Source organism: Lissotriton helveticus, chromosome 3_1, assembly GCF_964261635.1.
Source record: "Lissotriton helveticus chromosome 3_1, aLisHel1.1, whole genome shotgun sequence".
NCBI classification, from domain to species: domain Eukaryota; kingdom Metazoa; phylum Chordata; class Amphibia; order Caudata; family Salamandridae; genus Lissotriton; species Lissotriton helveticus.
In genome coordinates, this window is record NC_136061.1 from 1,758,376,530 (window position 1) to 1,758,395,636 (window position 19,107).

General features: G+C 44.0%; 1 protein-coding gene across 1 annotated transcript in view; it reads left to right on the forward strand.

Annotated features, from left to right (window-relative positions):
- Positions 1-19,107, forward strand: part of ASAP3 (ArfGAP with SH3 domain, ankyrin repeat and PH domain 3) — a 329,849-nt gene that overhangs the window by 217,918 nt on the left and 92,824 nt on the right. The window contains exons 16-19 of the mRNA XM_078682583.1: positions 5,326-5,420; positions 6,087-6,267; positions 10,302-10,387; positions 17,537-17,652. Of these exons, the coding sequence (XP_078538709.1) occupies positions 5,326-5,420; positions 6,087-6,267; positions 10,302-10,387; positions 17,537-17,652 (478 nt within the window). The remainder of the gene's footprint in view (positions 1-5,325; positions 5,421-6,086; positions 6,268-10,301; positions 10,388-17,536; positions 17,653-19,107) is intronic.

Here is a 19,107-nt window from a genome sequence, read left to right on the forward strand (position 1 = left end):
TTCTCTGATTCAGTTGGAACTGCATCTTTCCTCCTAGAATTCAGATTTTTCTGGCTTCTAGAGGAGGTGAGACCACCCCAGGGTGCTTTCTTGCCCCATGCCAGAAGAGGCTTCAGCAGAGGCATGCCATTAAGGAGAGGAGATTGCAGCCTTCCCAAAATAAAACCTCAAGTTTCTTTCAGTACTTGGAGAAAACCCAATCATCAGTGAAGTATTCAACTGGTCAAGATAGATTGTCTTTGATAACTGTGTGTATTTGCTGGCCAATAGCTTGGTGTGTGGCAGTTAGGAAAAAGAAAGTAAACTCTCTTAACCATTGCAATATAACTGAACCTCTTATACATGATCTTCTATGCCATAAATGGGTTCAAGGACACAAACATATTCTGTTTAAAAAAGAAACACTATCCTCTTCATCTCTCTATATGTGGAATTCCTTAACTGGTTGGGCATTCTTGCAACTATGCACCCACCTAGAATTAATGTGATTTCCAGGTACTGCTCTTTATTATTGTTTATTATTGTATAATCTATTTTCAAAATTATTTGATGAAGCTATTTTAGATCTCTTCCAGGCTTCAAATATAAATTTAATACAATAACATTTTGCAAAGTAATATGAACATATTTGTGAACTTGTATTGGCTTTATATCATTTAATAGACAATAGATTTCAAAAAATGGCAGCAAAGACATGCCACAATGTCCTAGAAGGCAGAAGTGCTGCTGTCTTCTTTTAAAAGCAGATGCATGCATTGATTTGCATAATTAAGGCATGTGCATTTTGCTAATCATTTGCTAAGGAAGTGAAAAGGAAGATGCAGCAATGTGATCTGTCTCTTCTTTACCGAGGGGCACACTTCTGGAAAAGTCAAAGAACCAATTTGGCAGAGTGGGGCTCTCACTGTACCAGGATACAACGTGAAATGCAATAATGGGCGCACGTTTCGATTTTTGAAAGGCACTTGTCTGTTAGCATGAAGCGCTGTGTGTTTGCGGGTGCTCAGTTTGCATCATATGTACATTTATATAGTCCAGCTTGGTGGCAGGAGGCAGAGGTCTCCACGTTTGAAAACTCTTAGGAGTGGATAATTAGCAAATATGATGGCTGTAGGTAGTGATGTCACACAGCGTTTGATGCCAATGACAACATGAAAAATATCACTAAAATAAATAAATGTGAAATAAATGTAAAATTACACCGAAAGACGAATTTGTATACTAATAGTTTAGAGCCAGCGAATGAAAACACAGGCTCCTGGCTTACAGCTGCACAGAATGTATAACATATGGAGGATTCTTGATGAAATGTCAAACATCTGATATTATCCAGAACTGGAGAAGAGCTGTAATGTGCGCAAACCGGCTCCTCCTATGGTTTGAGGGAGGGATTCCCTTGGTTGGGGTTCTCTTTCAGTATCTACAGATTCCCAGGAGCTGCATATCACACGGCAGAGCTCTGAACAGATGCACATTTAGAAATCAAATTCTTCACACAGTTTGACATTCAGCCTGGTGTAATTTGTGAGTCCCCTATCGAGTGAAACCAGAGTCTCTGAATGGGTATGCATCCCATATGGAAAAGCATCCCTGATTTACAAAGGGGTGCATTTCCATATTCACCCATCTGAATCCAATCTTTCCATTTGCTTACAGTGACCAAGCATATTGGAACGTTCAAGGTAGATAGGGGACATGTCCTAATCCAGCCTGAATTGTACTGCATATGGACGCAGACATATAAAACCGAACAAGTCATATGACACGCTTTCTGTAAAGTGCTTCTTCCACTCATGTGGAGAGAGGGCAGGAGCGCCCGTCAATGCCAGCAAGTCCACGTGACTCTATTTATTTGGTAGTATGCGCCTATGAATAACTTAGAGGCTTATGATGATTGCGGTCGGTCAGACCCCCGACTGTCATTGTATCGTCCGAAAGTGCTATGAGATAACCAGAGTGTGGCCCCATAAGACAAATTTGGTCATAAGGCCTATGTTCTGAAAAAACTAGCACATATACACAAAAAAAGTATGGGGTTGTATTTTAACGACAGAAGGTACTGCACCTTCTGTCATATCGTTAAATACTTTATTTGCATTTAAGTAAAAAAATTCTTCTTCTTTGAAGTTATAGCTTTGACTAGACATAGTATTTATTGATTATTCTCTTGTTCATGCTTTATCCGAGTTCTCAACCCCACTGCTCAGGTGTAGCCGCTTACTCTTCCAATTTCAATGTAGTAGTATTGGTGGTCATTGGGTAAGGGTGGTAAACAACTGTGTTTACAAAAGCTAATGGGCCATACTTATCCATATGAACAAATGGTTTCAGTAATAGGCATCCCATTTTGAACTGGAAAAAATATCAGTGGCTCATGACTGCTAGCTAATAAAAACGGAACACATGTTTTGATAGTTCACTTTAGCAGGTGATTCAACCTATGTTGTAGGAGTGTTGCATTCGCCACTTAAAATAAACACTCGGGTTTTTTACATGAATAAATTGGTAAATTGGATTGCTCTGAATCTATAGAAATATAGGCACTTAAAATACAGCTTCTGGCTGTTATTGTGTGTGATATGAGGCAAATGCCAGGTATTGCCTTCAGGATTCAACACAATACATCAGAGGTGGCCTTAATAAGTGGACACAGTATTAAAAGTAAGTCCTTCTTAACTCGACAGCAATCCAGACTAGGACTCCAAAACTGAACAAATTCTTCTAAATAAGACTTCATGAGTAATTTGCACTTTACGGTGGTTATCTATCTTGCCACTGTTTATATCTCTCCTTCTGCACCCCACTATTCTTATTGCTCAATCACATTCACTGTTATATTGTTCGCCCACTTTGTGTTATTCTATATTGTAAAGGGTATGTTTGGTTGTTTTGCCTTGATGTGGTCAGTTGGTGAATGGATGCGTGTGGGGAAGTTAAATATTTTGCTACAGCTTCCCATGGAGTACCAGAAGCTTGTGTAAACCTTGTTTAACTACTCAAAGCCAAGATGGCTGGATTTGTTGATGCACTTTTTTAGTTCATGCACGGCCATTGAACCATTTTGTCCTTTCTGTGATTAAAAAAAAAAAAAAAAAAAGGTTTTCACAAACTTCTAAAACACTCTCACCAGACACCTTATGCTGCAAAGCAACCTTATGTAAGAGTAGTAAGTAGAGGCCAGGTCATATTAGCCCAAGCTTCCCTCATTGAAAAAGCAGATACAGCATAAGCAGCTGCACGGCAGGCCAGCAGAGATCTGCAGAGCAAATAGAGCATGGGCAAGAAACAGAGCATGGGCAAGAAGCAGAGCATGGGCAAGAAGCAGGGCAGGGCAAGTAAATGCAGTGCAAGCTGCCCTACACCAAAAAAGGACAAATGTAAACTATATTACACTCTTCATTTGCCTGCAGAAGAAGCACCATAAACAGCACAGCCAGTGGTGACAGCACCCTTAAATACACACACATGGGATGTTGGAAGAAGTAAATCCCTTCAGAAAAAGAAGTGAAATACTGATTGTACATGCATGGGTAGTGGGTCTTTGCAACTAGTAGGCCATCCTTCCTAAGCAAACAATGGCTGGGTTGAACAGCACAGGAGTGTAGGAGAGCTGGTAGTGATGTCTCCTCAAACGACAGGAATGATGCACAGTAGTGGAGGCTTTGTCCTGGGTCAGCAGGAACACAGGCAGCGTTACATACACTAACCTACAGCTTCTCCCAGGGTCTGTGTTGCCTGTAGTTCTCTGCCATTCAACTAGCGTGCAGTTGCAGCAGGTGTGCTGACAAAGAGAGCCAGGTAGTCCGTGTAGCTTACCGCCACTTTTCCTGAGATCCTGAAGACCTACTCCGCCTTTGGCTTTAAATGGTAAACTGCCTCCACCTCAGGAGATCCATCCCTGGCTGGGTACAGAGACACATTGCCCCATGCAGCTGTATTTACGTTTATACGATTTCAAATCGGACACGCTTAGCTTCAAATCTGTTCCTGCTTGGAGGAAGGAAAGTTAAGGGACAGGCTGACCGGGAAAGGGGATATTATTACTCCCTATTACTAAGTACTACTGTCACCCAGCCTAGTACCACTGAGGGTTCATAACTGCAAGGGCAACGCCCACCTACCCAAGCACACACACACACACTTACACACTTACACACTTACACACCCACACACTCACACTCACACTCTCTCTCTCTATAGGGAACCCTGTGATGATAGACTACAGAGATTTACACAGGGCCTACTAGGGCCTACTAGTAGGCAGTATCCCACAGGGGTGCAGGTAATAAAAGGCCCATATGACTATTGATTAGCTGCAACCAAGATGGAGTTGTGCTCTGCCCTGGTCATATGGATTGTAGATACTCATTATAAATGGATTATCATTTTGTGTGTACCCCTTTCGCTTCCATGATAGTAGCACTCTGTTGGTGAACAACATCCTCTTGAGGGTCTCATGACCAGAGTTTGCTTCTGAGAAGCGCTTAGCGGGAGGTATGATTCCTCTGAAGATCAGTCCAGCCATAGTGATCTCTTGAGCAAGTATTCTTATTCAGATAGGCTGAGTCCATATTTCAGTATATATTCTGCATTTATCAGTAGATCTGACATGCAGCAAATCTCTGTAGTGCTAGTAGGTAGGAACCATCTTTAGTCTCTATCCCAGAACAATCTGTAGCACAAGATCTGCAGACCTAATAATAGGCCCTCTCTATGAAGTGAATGTTGATGCAATTTATTTAATTCATTGTCTGCAATACCCTCTAGACCATGCTGGTGAACACATCATCTTTTGCATAGATGGGCCAGAGCCATTTATTGAACAGGAGTGTCAAAGGACTCTTTGGAGTAGGTTGGTTAAAGCCGTACTTAGTGCCCCTAGGTGTTATCCATCAGCAGACTAGACAGTCTGGGGCCCTCACTCCATAGACTTGTCATCTGTGTAGCTAGTAAACCAGAATCTTCCTCAGAGTGGACAGGGCATTGCCATCTCGAGAGCTGGCAGGACAGAGCAGGTTCTAGAGTTAGGATACCAAAGGTACCTTTTGTGCTAGTTGCTCTCACTAGAGCCAGTAGACCAAAGATATCTCTAGAGAAGATAGGCCAGATCCCTCTCTAGAGCTGGTAGGCCAGGGTCCTCTCTAGATCTGGTGATCCAGCGATATCGATATCGCTGCAGCTGGTAGGTGGGTTCAGTTAGCAATCAGACTGGCGCCTTATCCACTTAGCTCTTGTGTGCTCTGAAAGTACGTGAATGGAGAAAACGCGATGTGGCTGGTTAGGGCCATTTCATCATAGCTCTGTTCCTCTCCATTGCTCCTACAGTTGGCTGTAAACATCGGGAACCAAAGGTTTAATGAGATTATGGAGGCCAAGCTGCCAGCCCATGCCGGTGTGAAGCCTGTACCCAGCAGTGACATGTGAGTACCGTTGTAAAAGGGTGGGAGCATTGCAGGTGTTTGGATTATTCCTGTGAGTGAAGCGGTGCCAAAATCTGTCAGAAGGATTAATATGAGCAATGTTAGAGCAAATCAATACTCTGACAATATTGTCATAAGTTGGTGTTGAAATTCATATGTTTATTTATTTGAATAATAAAGTGCTACAATATCTGCTATAGAGTGTTTGCATGATAACCAACTTTGAATGTGCAAATAGGAATAATAAAGGGTGTACAGGCTAATGAGGGTAAAGAGGTGACAGAGTTTGCATTTGTGGAAAAACAGCGGTAATTGTTGATTGATTCCTATTTTAAGCAGTATTAGATAAAAATAATAATTAATATTTGTAAAGCGCGACCATATCACCCTCTTAAGTGTTTCGAAGTGCTGGGGGCTGTATGGGAGATTAAGTGAGCTATTGCCTAGAGTCACATAATGCTGAGCTGAGTTGCTGCCGGGTATCGAACTGTGTGCCCCCTGCTCCGGAGCCAGACGCTCTAGCTGCTGTGCCACACCTCTCCCTAAGACAATACTGTTTTTAGGTTCTTAAATTGCAGAAACTTTGGGAAGTTGCAGAGGTATGGTTTAGGTATGTGAAAATATCCCACTTTCCTACCTTCACTCCTTCACCCTGTTGCCACACAGGAGTGCGAGAAAAGAGTATATTGTTGCCAAATATGTGGATCGCAAGTTTGTTCGACAAGGAAACGGGCAGGATCCACAGCTGGTCTGGGAAGCCATCCAAAGCCGAGATCTTCTGTGCCTTTTGCAGGCCTTTGCAGAAGGATGGGACCTGTCTAAACCTCTCCCAGCGATGGATTGCCAGGTAATTATACTCCCAGCTACTACACTATGTATCACACTGACTGCTCACAGAAAAAGAAAACCCTTTTGCTGTGAATACCCGAGTGTAGTAGTAGTAGTAAATTAATTTAGGAGGTAGGACCTCCAAATCGCAACCCATTAGGACCTAGCCTGGTACACCATTTCATAGAGAGTAGCCAGTTGTGGAACTTTTGTTTCTATTTATAAAAGAACATTCTGCAAAGGGCTACACTGGAATGGCGACGGAATGTACGTTTGAGTCTGCTGGGACCTAGGGTTAATCTAGAAGAGAGTGACGAAGAGAAACCAAATAAAAGGACAAGGAGGCTTATGGAGGACCGGGACATGAGTAGGGCATTCGAGATAGCATGTTGGTGCGAGAGCCAAGTAAAGGCTAATTAAACCATAAAGGGAGGTGCAAAGCTGGGAATGCATTTGAAGATAAAAGGTAGTATAATTTGAGCGCAGGTGAGATGCTCGTGGTAACTGAAATTCAATAGAAGTTGAAATTTTTTGTTAAGGATGGATTGTTGAGAAGGAATAGTGGCAAGCAAAACCTGAAGAGGACAGAGGAGTGGCCATCTAGTGGAAAGGTAACGATCATGAATAAAATAAGAGGAAAAAAGATATGCCTCTGGCCAGTCTTGATGTATACCGTAAAGTTGGATGCAGCAAAAGGGACAAGATTCCGAATGGTAGGACAGGTAGTGCCGGCTTTAGCTCTGGTGGCGCCCCATGCAACAGTGTTTGTTGGCGCCCTCCATTGACCTCTTTCTATGTGGATTCCCTCACCACCACCCTTTAAACATGCCCCTTAAAGTGTGTGTGTGTGTGTGTGTGTGTGTGTGTCTCTCTCTCTCTCTCTCTCTCTCTCTCTCTCTCTCTCTCTCTCTCTCTCTCTCTCTCTCTCTCTCTCTCTCTCTCTCTCTCTCTCTCTCTCTCTCTCTCTCTCTCTCTCTCTCTCTCTCTCTCTCTCTCTCTCTCTCTCTCTCTCTCTCTCTCTCTCTCTCTCTCTCTCTCTCTCTCTCTCTCTCTCTCTCTCTCTCTCTCTCTCTCTCTCTCTCTCTCTCTCTCTCTCTCTTATGCAGTTCCTATGTTTCATAGTGCCACTCATACCAGTGTAGGGTGTCAGAGGACTTTACATCACACACACATAACACAGAGACAATGAATCATACGTGTGTAAATCAGTGTATAGGAAATGTTGCATAAGACAGAGGACTACAAGGTGTAGGACTCACATGTCATCCATACTGGTAGACAGTACAGTTTAGGATTGCTTGGTCTGGAGAAGCATAAACTCAGACTTTAAAACGCAACACAATGGTTGGGGATTGCCTTTACTAATATGAATTAATTTCTGGCCAAATAAAGCCTTTTTACAACATTTGGATAATGACAGAGTGCAGAAAAAATCATATCTCTCTAACCTATACCTTGCAGTTTGCATGCTGCTTTTTGATGACAATTATTAGCTAATTGTTCTATTTTAGGATTTTAAACTATTAATAGTAAGTAACAAATGGATCTCTCTGACAAAAGCAGTAACCCACTGATCCAGCTTCATTATATGCATTTTGTGATCTGCATGGTACAAGTAATTTGAAGCAGGCATATCAACCCTCTGCACTACCTTATGATGAATCAAAACTACCACTAGACAAAAATCTGATTTCTCTCCAGAAAGAACATTAATCACTGGAGTTATTTTGACACTTTTATTGTTGCATAATAAGCATGAGCGGATTTTGCGTATTGGCAATCCGCGGATTTGCGTATTTGCGTATTTCGAAAATACGCAAAATACGCGGATCCTAGCGTATTTTTTTTTTGTGTTCGCACGGGTTTCTGCAAGTTTGCGAGGGTTTTATTGTACAAAACGCTCGCGAACGTGCAGAAACCCGTGCGAAGACAATGTGCCTGGGTATTGCGCTCGTGAAAGTCAAGGATGCAAAGTCTATCCAGCATCACAGCTGATTTTCGACGGTAGATTTGGGAAGAAGGCACATCTGCCCAGCCTTGACAACGCTTACGATTGTTTTTGGGCTGATGAATGAGTCACTGAATTTAAGCTTCAACTAGGGCACATGCTTTATTGATATCTGTAAGTGCTTCCTGTTGAGGTTTAATTTTTGTGCCAGGACCATCGTGCCAGAATGAACCCTGCCCTTCATATTTATTCAAGAAGACGCCACCGTTTTGTGCCATACCTCTACTCAACTGGAGTACTTTCTACTGGATAATCATCAGTAAGTGCTACCTCGTTGGGTAAATGTATAGTGCTTTTACTATACTACAGCTTCCTAAAGTGCCAGAGAGTTGTCTACAGCGACCATGTGTGTGTTACTATGCAATCGCCCCGAAGGGCGCAGGGGTCCCTTGGGTGAGCTGCTGCTGTAATTTACAATGGCGCCAGCAAGCTGCCAGCGCCGTTGTAAAATAGTTACAAAGTTAGCTTGCACAGGAAGCACTTAGATAAAATAAAGCAGCACCTGCTTCGTTTTATCTAGTGGTTCCTGTGCAAGCTAACTTTGTAACTATTTTACAACGGCGCTGGCAGCTTGCTGGTGCCATTGTAAATTGTGGGGGTTCAACTTTTGAACCCGTTACGTCCGCGCTGATTTTTTTTCGGATTTTGTGGGAAATCCGTAAAATACGCGTATTGCGTATTCCACAAAAATCCGAAAAATCCGTGGGCGTAACGGATTTACCGCTCACACTTATTGCATAATAATTACTGGAGGCAAGGAACGTAGCAGTAGGTGCTTTTAAAATCAAAATATACTTGAAAACACAGCCCCTCCTGAAGTCAGTTCCTGGTGCAGTGGCAACGGTCGCAACGCCCTAGAGCTGGCCCTGCAGGATAGGCAAGTATCCCATATGCCAGTACGAGTTTGGAATTCGGTAGGGAGAGGACTCCTATTAGGACTAAGGGGTGAGAACTAGAGAACATGAAAAGAATCTACATAGGAGACATAGGGCCTCATTTTGATGTCTGTCAGAAAGCCTCCGACCTGAGGTCAGTGGCTTTCCGACCAACATCTTCGCTTTCACTTTTGACCGCTGTATTGCAATGATGGCGGTCGGAGGAGTAAACGGGCCGGTCAGTCCGGCTGGCTTTCAAAGGGCTAAAGGAGCCCGTTTGCCAGTTGGAACCTGCACGTAATCATTTAAGGATGCCATTTCCATTGTCGGGATTACAATGTCGGTTTCCCATAGGCTTTTCATGTCGGGCTTTCCGACATGAAAAGCCTGTCGCAAAGGGACTTTGGGGGGTACTAGCAGGGCCCTATTCTCCCTGCCGAGACTGGTTGGGGGCCGAGGGGGCACCTATGTGGCAGGCTCTACACGATGGAGAGATTTACACAAACTCTCATTTCTCTATGGGAGCTTGTGCTGCAGGTGGACCTACAGTCGGTCGGTTACAACACCAAAACGATGTCCGCCTGACATTGTAATCGGAGCCATAGTTTTGAGGTAGTTCTGAAACTACTAGAAGCTAATTTACGCAGTGCTGTTTTCAAGTTTTTAAATTGAAGGAAGGGAGTGCAAGGAATGGGTATGTTGTTGCTAAGTGCGTGGATCATACATTTGTTTGACATTGGACCTGCCACAGAGAGCCATGAAAGGAATCTGAGGGAAAAAGAAATTGAAATTTGTGACTTGTTAGCCTGAAAGTACGAAGATACTCTTTTCAAGGATGCAATTATGTCTGCTGGTGGAAGGGGTGTCTAAACAGTGAGGAGGAGAAGACCAACGCCTGAACCAGCTTTGTACATGTTCTAAAGCTAGGTTTATTGGCTGATGAGACAAGCATCTTTTGATCCCAGAAGGGTGTCCAGCCCTAGGTCCTGTCTTGTTTTCACAGAGAGCCTTTCAATAATTGTTCTGTCTCTTGGCCCTTAACAATAGGGAAACAGTCCATCCTTCCCTGATGTATTCACACCTCTGCATCATGTATTTACTCTACAGTGTCTCTTTTAGTAATGGTATCCTGGTGACATCAGCTGCTCTCGTCTTTTCTCTCCCTGGCAGGACCCTAGTGAGACTGCACTACATCTAGCGGTACGTCTTGCAGATGAGGCCACGCTACCGCTTGTCGACTTCATCATTCAAAATGGGTAAGGGCACTGGGCAGGTTCTGGTAAGATCTAGCTGGAAACTGGTGGGCTCTGGCAAGGACTACATGGAAATATCTGCTAGCATTCGAGACTGGATGACTTGTGCTGTGAATTTGGTGATTTGCATTGGGCAGGTACGGTCAATTGGGAACTGAGACAGGGAGAAGCTGGAGGGGGGTCTAAGTGGCTCTGATTAGATGTAGCTGCAGACTGAGAGGCTCTGGCAAGGACTCGGACATGTGGGTTTTGGAAGTGGTGTTTTGGGGCAAAGTCTTGATGCTGCAGGGTAGGTACTGGAAAGTGTGGTAGTAGGACTGGGAGAGCCGGAGAAGGGGCTAGGAAACATGGCATAAAAACTAAAGAGGCAAGCAGGGACGTTTAGATGAATATCAGGCCATGGGAGGCACCATTAATGGTCTGTGAAATGCAGCCCTGGGATTGGCAGACCCGGGCAAGGACCAAAACTTATATAAAATGATGTGAATGGTCCTCTGGAGAGTCAGATCCTCGATTGGTGCTGTAACACTTACGTTTGAGGCATGTGTGCTGTTGATACATATGCTTTACACACTCCTGCCATCTAGGGGTGGGTCCGGATGCTTGCAAGTTGTTTTTCTTCGAAGAACTCTTTTCTAGTCTCAAGGTAAGGTGACTGCTCCTTTCGGTGATAGTGCGCATGGGCATTGACTCCATTGTTTGATTTTTCTTTCGTCAATCGGGTTTGGACGTTTATTGCTGTGCTCCAGTTCTAAACCGTTCCTCTGGTTCCCCTCGGCGCGCAATCCTCTCTACCCTCAACGGTATTGTTTCTGTATGCATTTCAACTTCTCCACGTATTGTTTGGACTTTGGAATCGACCTTCAATTGGAAAGCTTTGTGGATGGCCTTCGATGCCTAACCGCTCCTGGTCAGCTCTCCGTCGATAGATCGGACTCCGTTTAAATTCTGTCCTCGGTGCCACAAGTATCTGCGTACCGACTCACACGAAGTGTGCAACTTCTGCTTATCTCCCAATGACAAAGAAGAAAACTGTGACGCTTGCAAATCGTTCCGGTCAAAAAAAGCTCTCAGCGACTGTCTGGCTTGACTTCAAGACATGCAGCGTCAAAGCATCGAAGACATACCGGACATCTTCGGTGAAGACTCCGGCCATGAAGACATCGGGGCATCAGTGGCAGAAGAGAAGGAAGCCTTCTCTGAACAAGACTCAAACTCGGAGCTTGACATAGACCTCGACGCTGAAGGACTACCACAGGGACAAGGTGACGTGAGTACCAAAGACCCCTTGCCCCCACAAACACCGAAAAAACACAAGGCTTCAACACCACATCCACCTTCTGGCCAGGTTCGGCACCAATATGACGTTTCCGACACCCTGCCTTTGGGCCCGGCTCCGAAACAGCTAGTCAAGCCTTCCAGCTCCGTACCCGGTCGCCAAAAGTCTTCCTCGGAGCCGAAACCCTCCGGTTCTTAGCATAAGTCAGGATCGGAGCCGAAATCCTCAGTGCCGAAACCCAAGCAACCTTCGGAGCCGAAACCTTTCACGCCGAAAGGCAAGCCTCCGTCGGCACCAAAAACACCAGCACCGAAAACTTCGGCACCAAAACACAACGAGCCTGCTTCAGATCCGTACGTGGACACTATTCCATTCACACCAGATCCAAAGTAGAAGCGGCTACACATTAACCCTGAGACTGGTCATATTTACACAAAACCACCTTAAAAACGCAAGCTTCAAGATGAGGACATTTCTTACAAGATCCCCTTGAAGAAAGAATCTGTAGTTACAAGTCCTTTCCATCTTCTCTCACCTCCTTCAGCACCTCTGTCAACACATCAGAATCGTTTGTGCATATTACGCTTCAGGATTCCCCACAATCATACCATGACGATGCAGATGATTGGGGGGGTTGAACATCCCAATAGATCCATGGACAGATTACTCAATTGATTCTCCAGGTGATACTGATCCAGACCTTTACCTAACCAAACCATCGCTTTCAGACGACATTGCATCACACCAACAACTCATTGCCAGGGCTGCACATTACCATGGGGTTCACCTGCACAAAGAATAACTAGAAGAAGGTTTTTTTGTTTGAAATTTTAGCTTCTACACACAGGCCATCTTTGACACTTCCCATGCTTAAAGGCATGATGCAACATGCTGGTGAGATTTTCAAAGATCCAGTCAGAGCACGCATCTTGACTCCTAGGGTAGATAAAAAATATAAAGCCTCTCGTACTGATCCTATATTTATAAAGGGACAATTCCCATTAGATTCCCTAGTAGTATCTAAAGCTCATAAGCAGGCGAATTCTCAAACACCAGGAGATGCACCTCAGCCAGATAAAGAGTCCAAATTAATTGATGCTTTTGGCAAGCGCGTAGCTGCTCAAGCTGCAGATCAATGGTGCATTTTAAATATGCATGGCCTCTTAGCCAGGAATGAGAGGGCACACTGGGACGAAATAGAGCATTTGCTCCAATATCTCTCAGAGGAGCATAAGGCTAAGACACAGGACTTAGTAAATGAGGGTAAGCTCATTTCTTATTCCTCTATACGCTGCACTGCAGATGCCGCAGACACCACAGCTAGAGAAGTTAACACCAGCATTCTGATCAGTAGAAACGTTTGGTCAAGGATTTCAGGGATTAAACCTGAAGTCCAGCAATCAATCCTTAAAACACCCTTTGTTAAGGAACACCTATTTGGTCCCTACGTTGACCAGGCATTGGAGAAAATGAAGAAAGACACAGAGGTAGCTAAATCTATGGGAGTACTCAAGACTACCTCCAGCAGAGGCTTCTTTTGTCGCTCCTTTTACAGAGGAGGGTCAAAACCACCGTCCCCAGATCAAAAAACCTCCACTTACAAAGGTAACAACAAGTCCTCTCCCTCCAGAGTTTTTTTTGAGGAGGTTATAGAGGCAACACGTTCAAAGGTAGCGGTAAGGGCAACACACCCTGTAACTCCCCCTCCCCCAACAAACTAGGACTTGCCAAAGCTTCCCCCCGATTACACCACACCTGTCGGGGGAAGACTTCAACAATTTCTTCTGGTTTGGCAGTCTATAACATCAGACAAATGGGTGCTTGGAGTTATCCAACATGGTTATTTCCTGGAGCTTACCAGCCATCCCACAAACATTCCACCTCGGTCTCACAAGTTGTCTCCAGAACACATATGGTTGCTGAAACAAGAGGTCCAGTCCCTCTTACTAAAAGGGGCAGTAGGACTGGTTCCAATACAGTACCAAGGCTAAGGGGTTTACTCTCTGTACTTTCTCATCCCAAAAAAGGACGGTTCCCTAAGACCTATTCTGGATCTCAGAGAGCTAAACCGTTATATACTGTCAGAACACTTTCACATGGTGACACTTCAACAGGTACTCCCACTTTTACAAAGAGCAGACTTTGTCAACCCTAGATTTAAAGTGTGTGTATTTTCATGTTCCAATGGAGAGGTGTGGCTCACTGGTTAGAGGCGGCAGACCTGTAAGCAGAGAACGGCCTGGGACCAGGGTTCAATTCCCGACGCGGCAGGGTCTTGGACCAGGGTCAACGGACTCGATAATTCTCTCCTCAGTGCCTACTCTAACCAGGGAACACACTCGGTAACTCTGGGCATTAAGCTTGCCTCATCTCTACAACGGCCCCCCACAGACGCCGGGGATGCCTGGTTTCACCCTGGACATACCCAAAAAGGGACCATCTCACAGGGAAAACCAGGACGGGTTCCCCAGCGGTCTACAGCGCCAGGACACTCGGGTAGAGTAACCGTGCGCTTTACAAGTATCCCACATTTACATTTATTTACAATTCATCTGGCTCATCGCAAATACCTCAGATTTGTGATAGTGGGCACACATTACCAATTCAAGGTGCTTCCCTTTGGAGAGACTACAATGCCCAGTGTTTTTACCAAATGTCTGGCGGCAATCGCTGCTCATCTCAGAAGACAACAAATTCACGTCTTTCTAGTTGACTGGTTTATCAAAGCCAGATCTCACCAGAACTGTCTACAACACACACAGATCACAATAGATCAACTTCATCACCTGGGGTTCACCATCAATGCTCAGAAATCGCAGCTGCATCCATCACAGATGCAGTCTTACTTAGGAGCCAGTCTAGACACAGTCAAAGTTCTAGCTTCTCCCAATGTAGCCAGCAATATTCAGGCTATGATTCTACAGTTTCAACCCAACCAAGCTTTAACAGCCAGAGTGTTCATGAAACTGCTGGGAATGTTGGTCTCTTGCTTAAAAATTGTACCCCATGCAAGGCTTCCCATGCACCCCCTACAAGAGTGCTTAGCATGTCAGTGGAATCAGTCACAGGGTCACTTAACCAATCTCCTGCTGGTACACGGCTGTACCCATCGCTCTCTGCAGTGGTGGAACTCACAAAACTTATCAGCAGGCCGGCCTTTTTTCGACCCTATTCCACAGATCGTGATCACAGCAGACACATCTCTAACAGGTTGGGGTGCTCATCTCAAGGGTTACACAATACAAGGCCTGTGGAGCAACAAGCACACGTCTCTTCAACTCTTTTACTTGGAGCTTTTAGCAATTGTTCTAACACTTAAAGCTTTTCAAACTCACCTCATCACCAACACTGTCCAATCCGAATGGACAACATGACAGCATTGTATTATGTGAAAAAGCAAGGGGGGAAACACACTCTCCAACTCTCAACACTTGTTCAAGCCATCTGGAAGGGGGCAATCCATCACAAAATGTATCTTCTGGCAGAACATCTCCCAGGAGTAAACAATCAAATTGCCAACCTCCTCAGCAGAAGGAGACAGCAAATCCATGAGTGGGAACTTCATCCCCAAGTTCTCCTTCCCTATGTTCAACAATGGGGCTTTCCACAAATAGGCCTGTTCACCACAGTGGAAAACGCAAAATGCCCAAGCTTCAGCTCCAGGTTCCCACACCCGATCCCAAAGGGCAATGCCCTATGGATGAACAGGTCAGCGATATTTGCCTACGCTTTTCCAGCTCATTTCATGTGCGGTTCGCAAACTCAGGCAAACATCCCTCACACTAATTCTAGTAGCTTCCATATGGGCCCGTCAACCATGGTACACCACCCTGTTGGAGCTGTCAATAGTTCCACATCAAAAGCTATACGTTACATCCACCCTCCCCACACAGAACTATGGAGAAATCAGACACCCAAAACCCAAGGAACTAAATCTAGCAATCTGGTTCCTGAAGTCATAGAGTTTGGTAATTTAAATGTACCACCAAATGTGTATGAATATTCTTAAAGAAACAAGAAGGCCTACCACCAGAGCTTGCTAAGCAGCACAATGGAAAAGATGTGTTTGATACTGCAATAAGAACAAAATCAATCCTTTTAGATGCTTCCATACAAATCATTACCTGTTACATTTAAAGCAAACATGACTAGTGGATACGTTTATTTGTTTGCACCATGCAGCAGTAGATGCCTACTTGCAAAGTAGGCAACATCTATCACTATTCAGTGTTCCAGTAATTAAAGCTTTCATGGAAGGCTTAAAAAGAGTAATACCACCACGGATTTCTCCTGCCCCAGTGTGGAATCTCAACATTGTACTCACAAGGCTAATGGGTCCACTTTTTGAACCACTGCACAAGTGCTCTGTGCAATTCCTGTCATGGAAAGTTGCTTTCCTCATTGCCATCACATCATTGAGGAGAGTTGGTGATACAAAGGCATTAACTTTAGAAGAACCCTTCTTTCAGCTACACAAAGACAGGATAGTTTTCCACACCAATCCTAAATTCCTTCCCAAAGTTGTTTCTGCCTTTCACATTAACCAATCGGTTGAGTTACCAGTTTTCTTTCCTCCACCTGACTCTTTAGCAGAACGCGCTCTTCACATGCTTGACGTTAAAAGAGCTTTACTGTACTACATAGATAGGACAAAAGACTTTCGCAAAACAAAATAACTGTTTGATGCATTTGCTCCACTTCACAAAAGCAGTCCTATCTCTAAATCTGGTATTGCCAGATGGATTGTTAAATGCATTCAAGCATGGTATGCAAAAAGAACTTTAACTATTCCCCTAGAGCGCATTCCACTTGCAAAATAGGGGCTTCTGTGGCCTTTTTAGATAACATTCTACTAGCTGACATATGTAAGGCAGCTACATGGCCTACAGCACACACATTTACCAAACACTATTGCATATATGTATTATCACGTCAATAGCTAATGTAGGTCAAGCAGTACTTAAAACACTGCTCCAAACAAATGTAACCCCTACAGGTTATCCACTGCTTTGGAGTGTACTGTTTTATAGTCTATGCAAAGCATGTGTAATTACAACACACCTGCCTTTGAACGGATAATGCATCAGTTCTTGGCATATAGAGCTGTAGATTCACATGCGTCCAACCACCTTCCCGGGTACCTATAGTTGTTGCAGTTCTTCATTATACATTTATACGCATGGCCATCTATATACTACACTTTCTTACTCCATTCTCACACTCTTGCGGGAAAACAATCTAACAATAGAGTCGATGCCCATGTGCACTATCACTGAAAGGAGTCGTCACTTTACCTCGTGACTAGGAAAGACTTCTTCGAATAAAAACAACTTGCAAACATCCGGACCCAACAATAGATGGCAGGAGTATGCAAAGTATGTGAATCTACAGCTCTACATGCCAAGAACAGATGCTTACTGGGTAAGTAACATTATCCTTTCTTGTCTATATTTAGAAAGATAATTGATTTTCAGTGACCATCTTAAAATGTTAATTATATCCAGGAAATTATAAATTATCCTCACCACCACAAATGTAGCTAGTACTGGAAGAGCCAGATAAATACATTGGAGAAATTGTGCCAGGGGTCGGAGAGATGGTTCAAAGACCTGAGGAAAGGTCCGGGCTGCTCTTTACAGGAAACGCCACGCACATGGTAGGGTAGAGGAGAGATGATACAGGAATAGGACGCATGGGCTACACCCTGAGAGAAATATGACTCGGATTGGGTTACACGATGCTACAACGGAAATGACAGATTAGTAAATGAGAGCTGTGCTGGAGATTATGGGGTGCTGGACAAGGACAGGGTGACATGGGTATGTTCCTTCATGGAGGGTTGGCTAGTTAAATACTTTTCTTTCCCTGCACAGGGGAAGTCTGGACCGCAGGACAACAGACGGGCACACAGCTCTGCATTACAGCGTCCTTTACAACCAGCCCAACTGCCTGAAGCTGCTGCTGAAGGGCAAGGCCTCCTTCACTATTGGTAGGTGTCCACATCACCAGGGCCCACAGGAGGTGTCCTATCCTTACTCATAAGGTAGAACTGGAAAGTTACGGTCTGATGTGTTTTTATTAGTAATTGTTACTAAAAAATGCCATGCTGTGGTAATGTTAGGAGGAGGAATCTATAGGTGGCTTATTTACAGGAACAGCCTCAAACGTCTTCTGAAAGTGGGTGATTAGATTAGGGATCCAATCCGCATTAAAGGGTTGACTTGGTTTGTTTAGGACATAACTCTGTTACCAGAATGTGTTTATGCTTCTCCATTCCCTTTAAGCTTTATCATCATGCTTCTTGGTTGTAAGTGTAAATGGATTTCCTCATCTCTTCTTTCTTTGAATTATATTTTTCTTTCGGAGGTCTCTTATCTTGAACCTCACTTCTGCGGTTCGAACTGCGTTCTACTTTAGACTGCAAGCCAAATGTTGCACTACTCAGCGGTGACACGCAGTAGTTTCTTTGCTTTAATCTGTGGCTGTAGGGACCACCCTGGCTGCCTAAGCCCCCTGTGAAATGTTTCATCAGGGGGATTTCCAGGGCTTTGTTTTATAAGTTTATCCTGCACAGAATGACTCAAGCTAATTCAAATATGCATTTCCAATAGAACATGCCATAACCAATCGGCAAGCTGTAGAGCAAACCTCGGATTACAAAATCAGTTATGTAGACAGTGCCTCAAAACAAAATAACAGGATCCCAAAACCACTACACTGGCTCTTGTAAGAGTACCTTGAACCTCCTCCATTTGATGCAGAAGCAAACCCATCATGGAGGTCGATTCACTGGTCTGCGTGGTGCACGCTTGTGGAACTCTGTTCCTCCTTGACAGCACAACCTACCTTCCTGGCTGCTTTTTATAAAACACCTTGAGGCTGCCTCATTCAAGCAAGCCTTCGGCCATCACTAAAAAACATACTCAACGTCTTCCATCATGCTCACGCTGTTTCCACCTGCGATCTGTACATGTAGGCAGGTGTAGGTGTACAGCCTATCTTTTCCATATAATTTTTGTGAATCAAATTATTTTTATAAACAATAATCACTTTGAATTGGTTGAAATCCTTCCTAGTTGGTGCTATAGAAAATAAATAATAAATCAATGTACACATAGACAGGAGCAATTAGAACATAGTGTTCCCTTGGTATTCCACTAAGTAATTTATATGTGCTCTTCTCTCTGAGCTAGCTTTCAATGCATTTAAAGGTAGTTGTAACATGAAAACCTAAATAAACAGTTTCAGAATGCGAGAGGCACTCATTTGCTGTTGTCATAATCAATTGTTTAATGAACAAAGTGGCAAATTAAGTTCCCAGTCCCTCTAATGTTCTACTCTGATTAATTGCTCCATGAATGAGACTTTATTTGAAAAACATCTCAGAATAAGAGCATCAGTTACATCGAATCAGCCAGTGTGTTTTGTTTCTTTTCCAGACCTA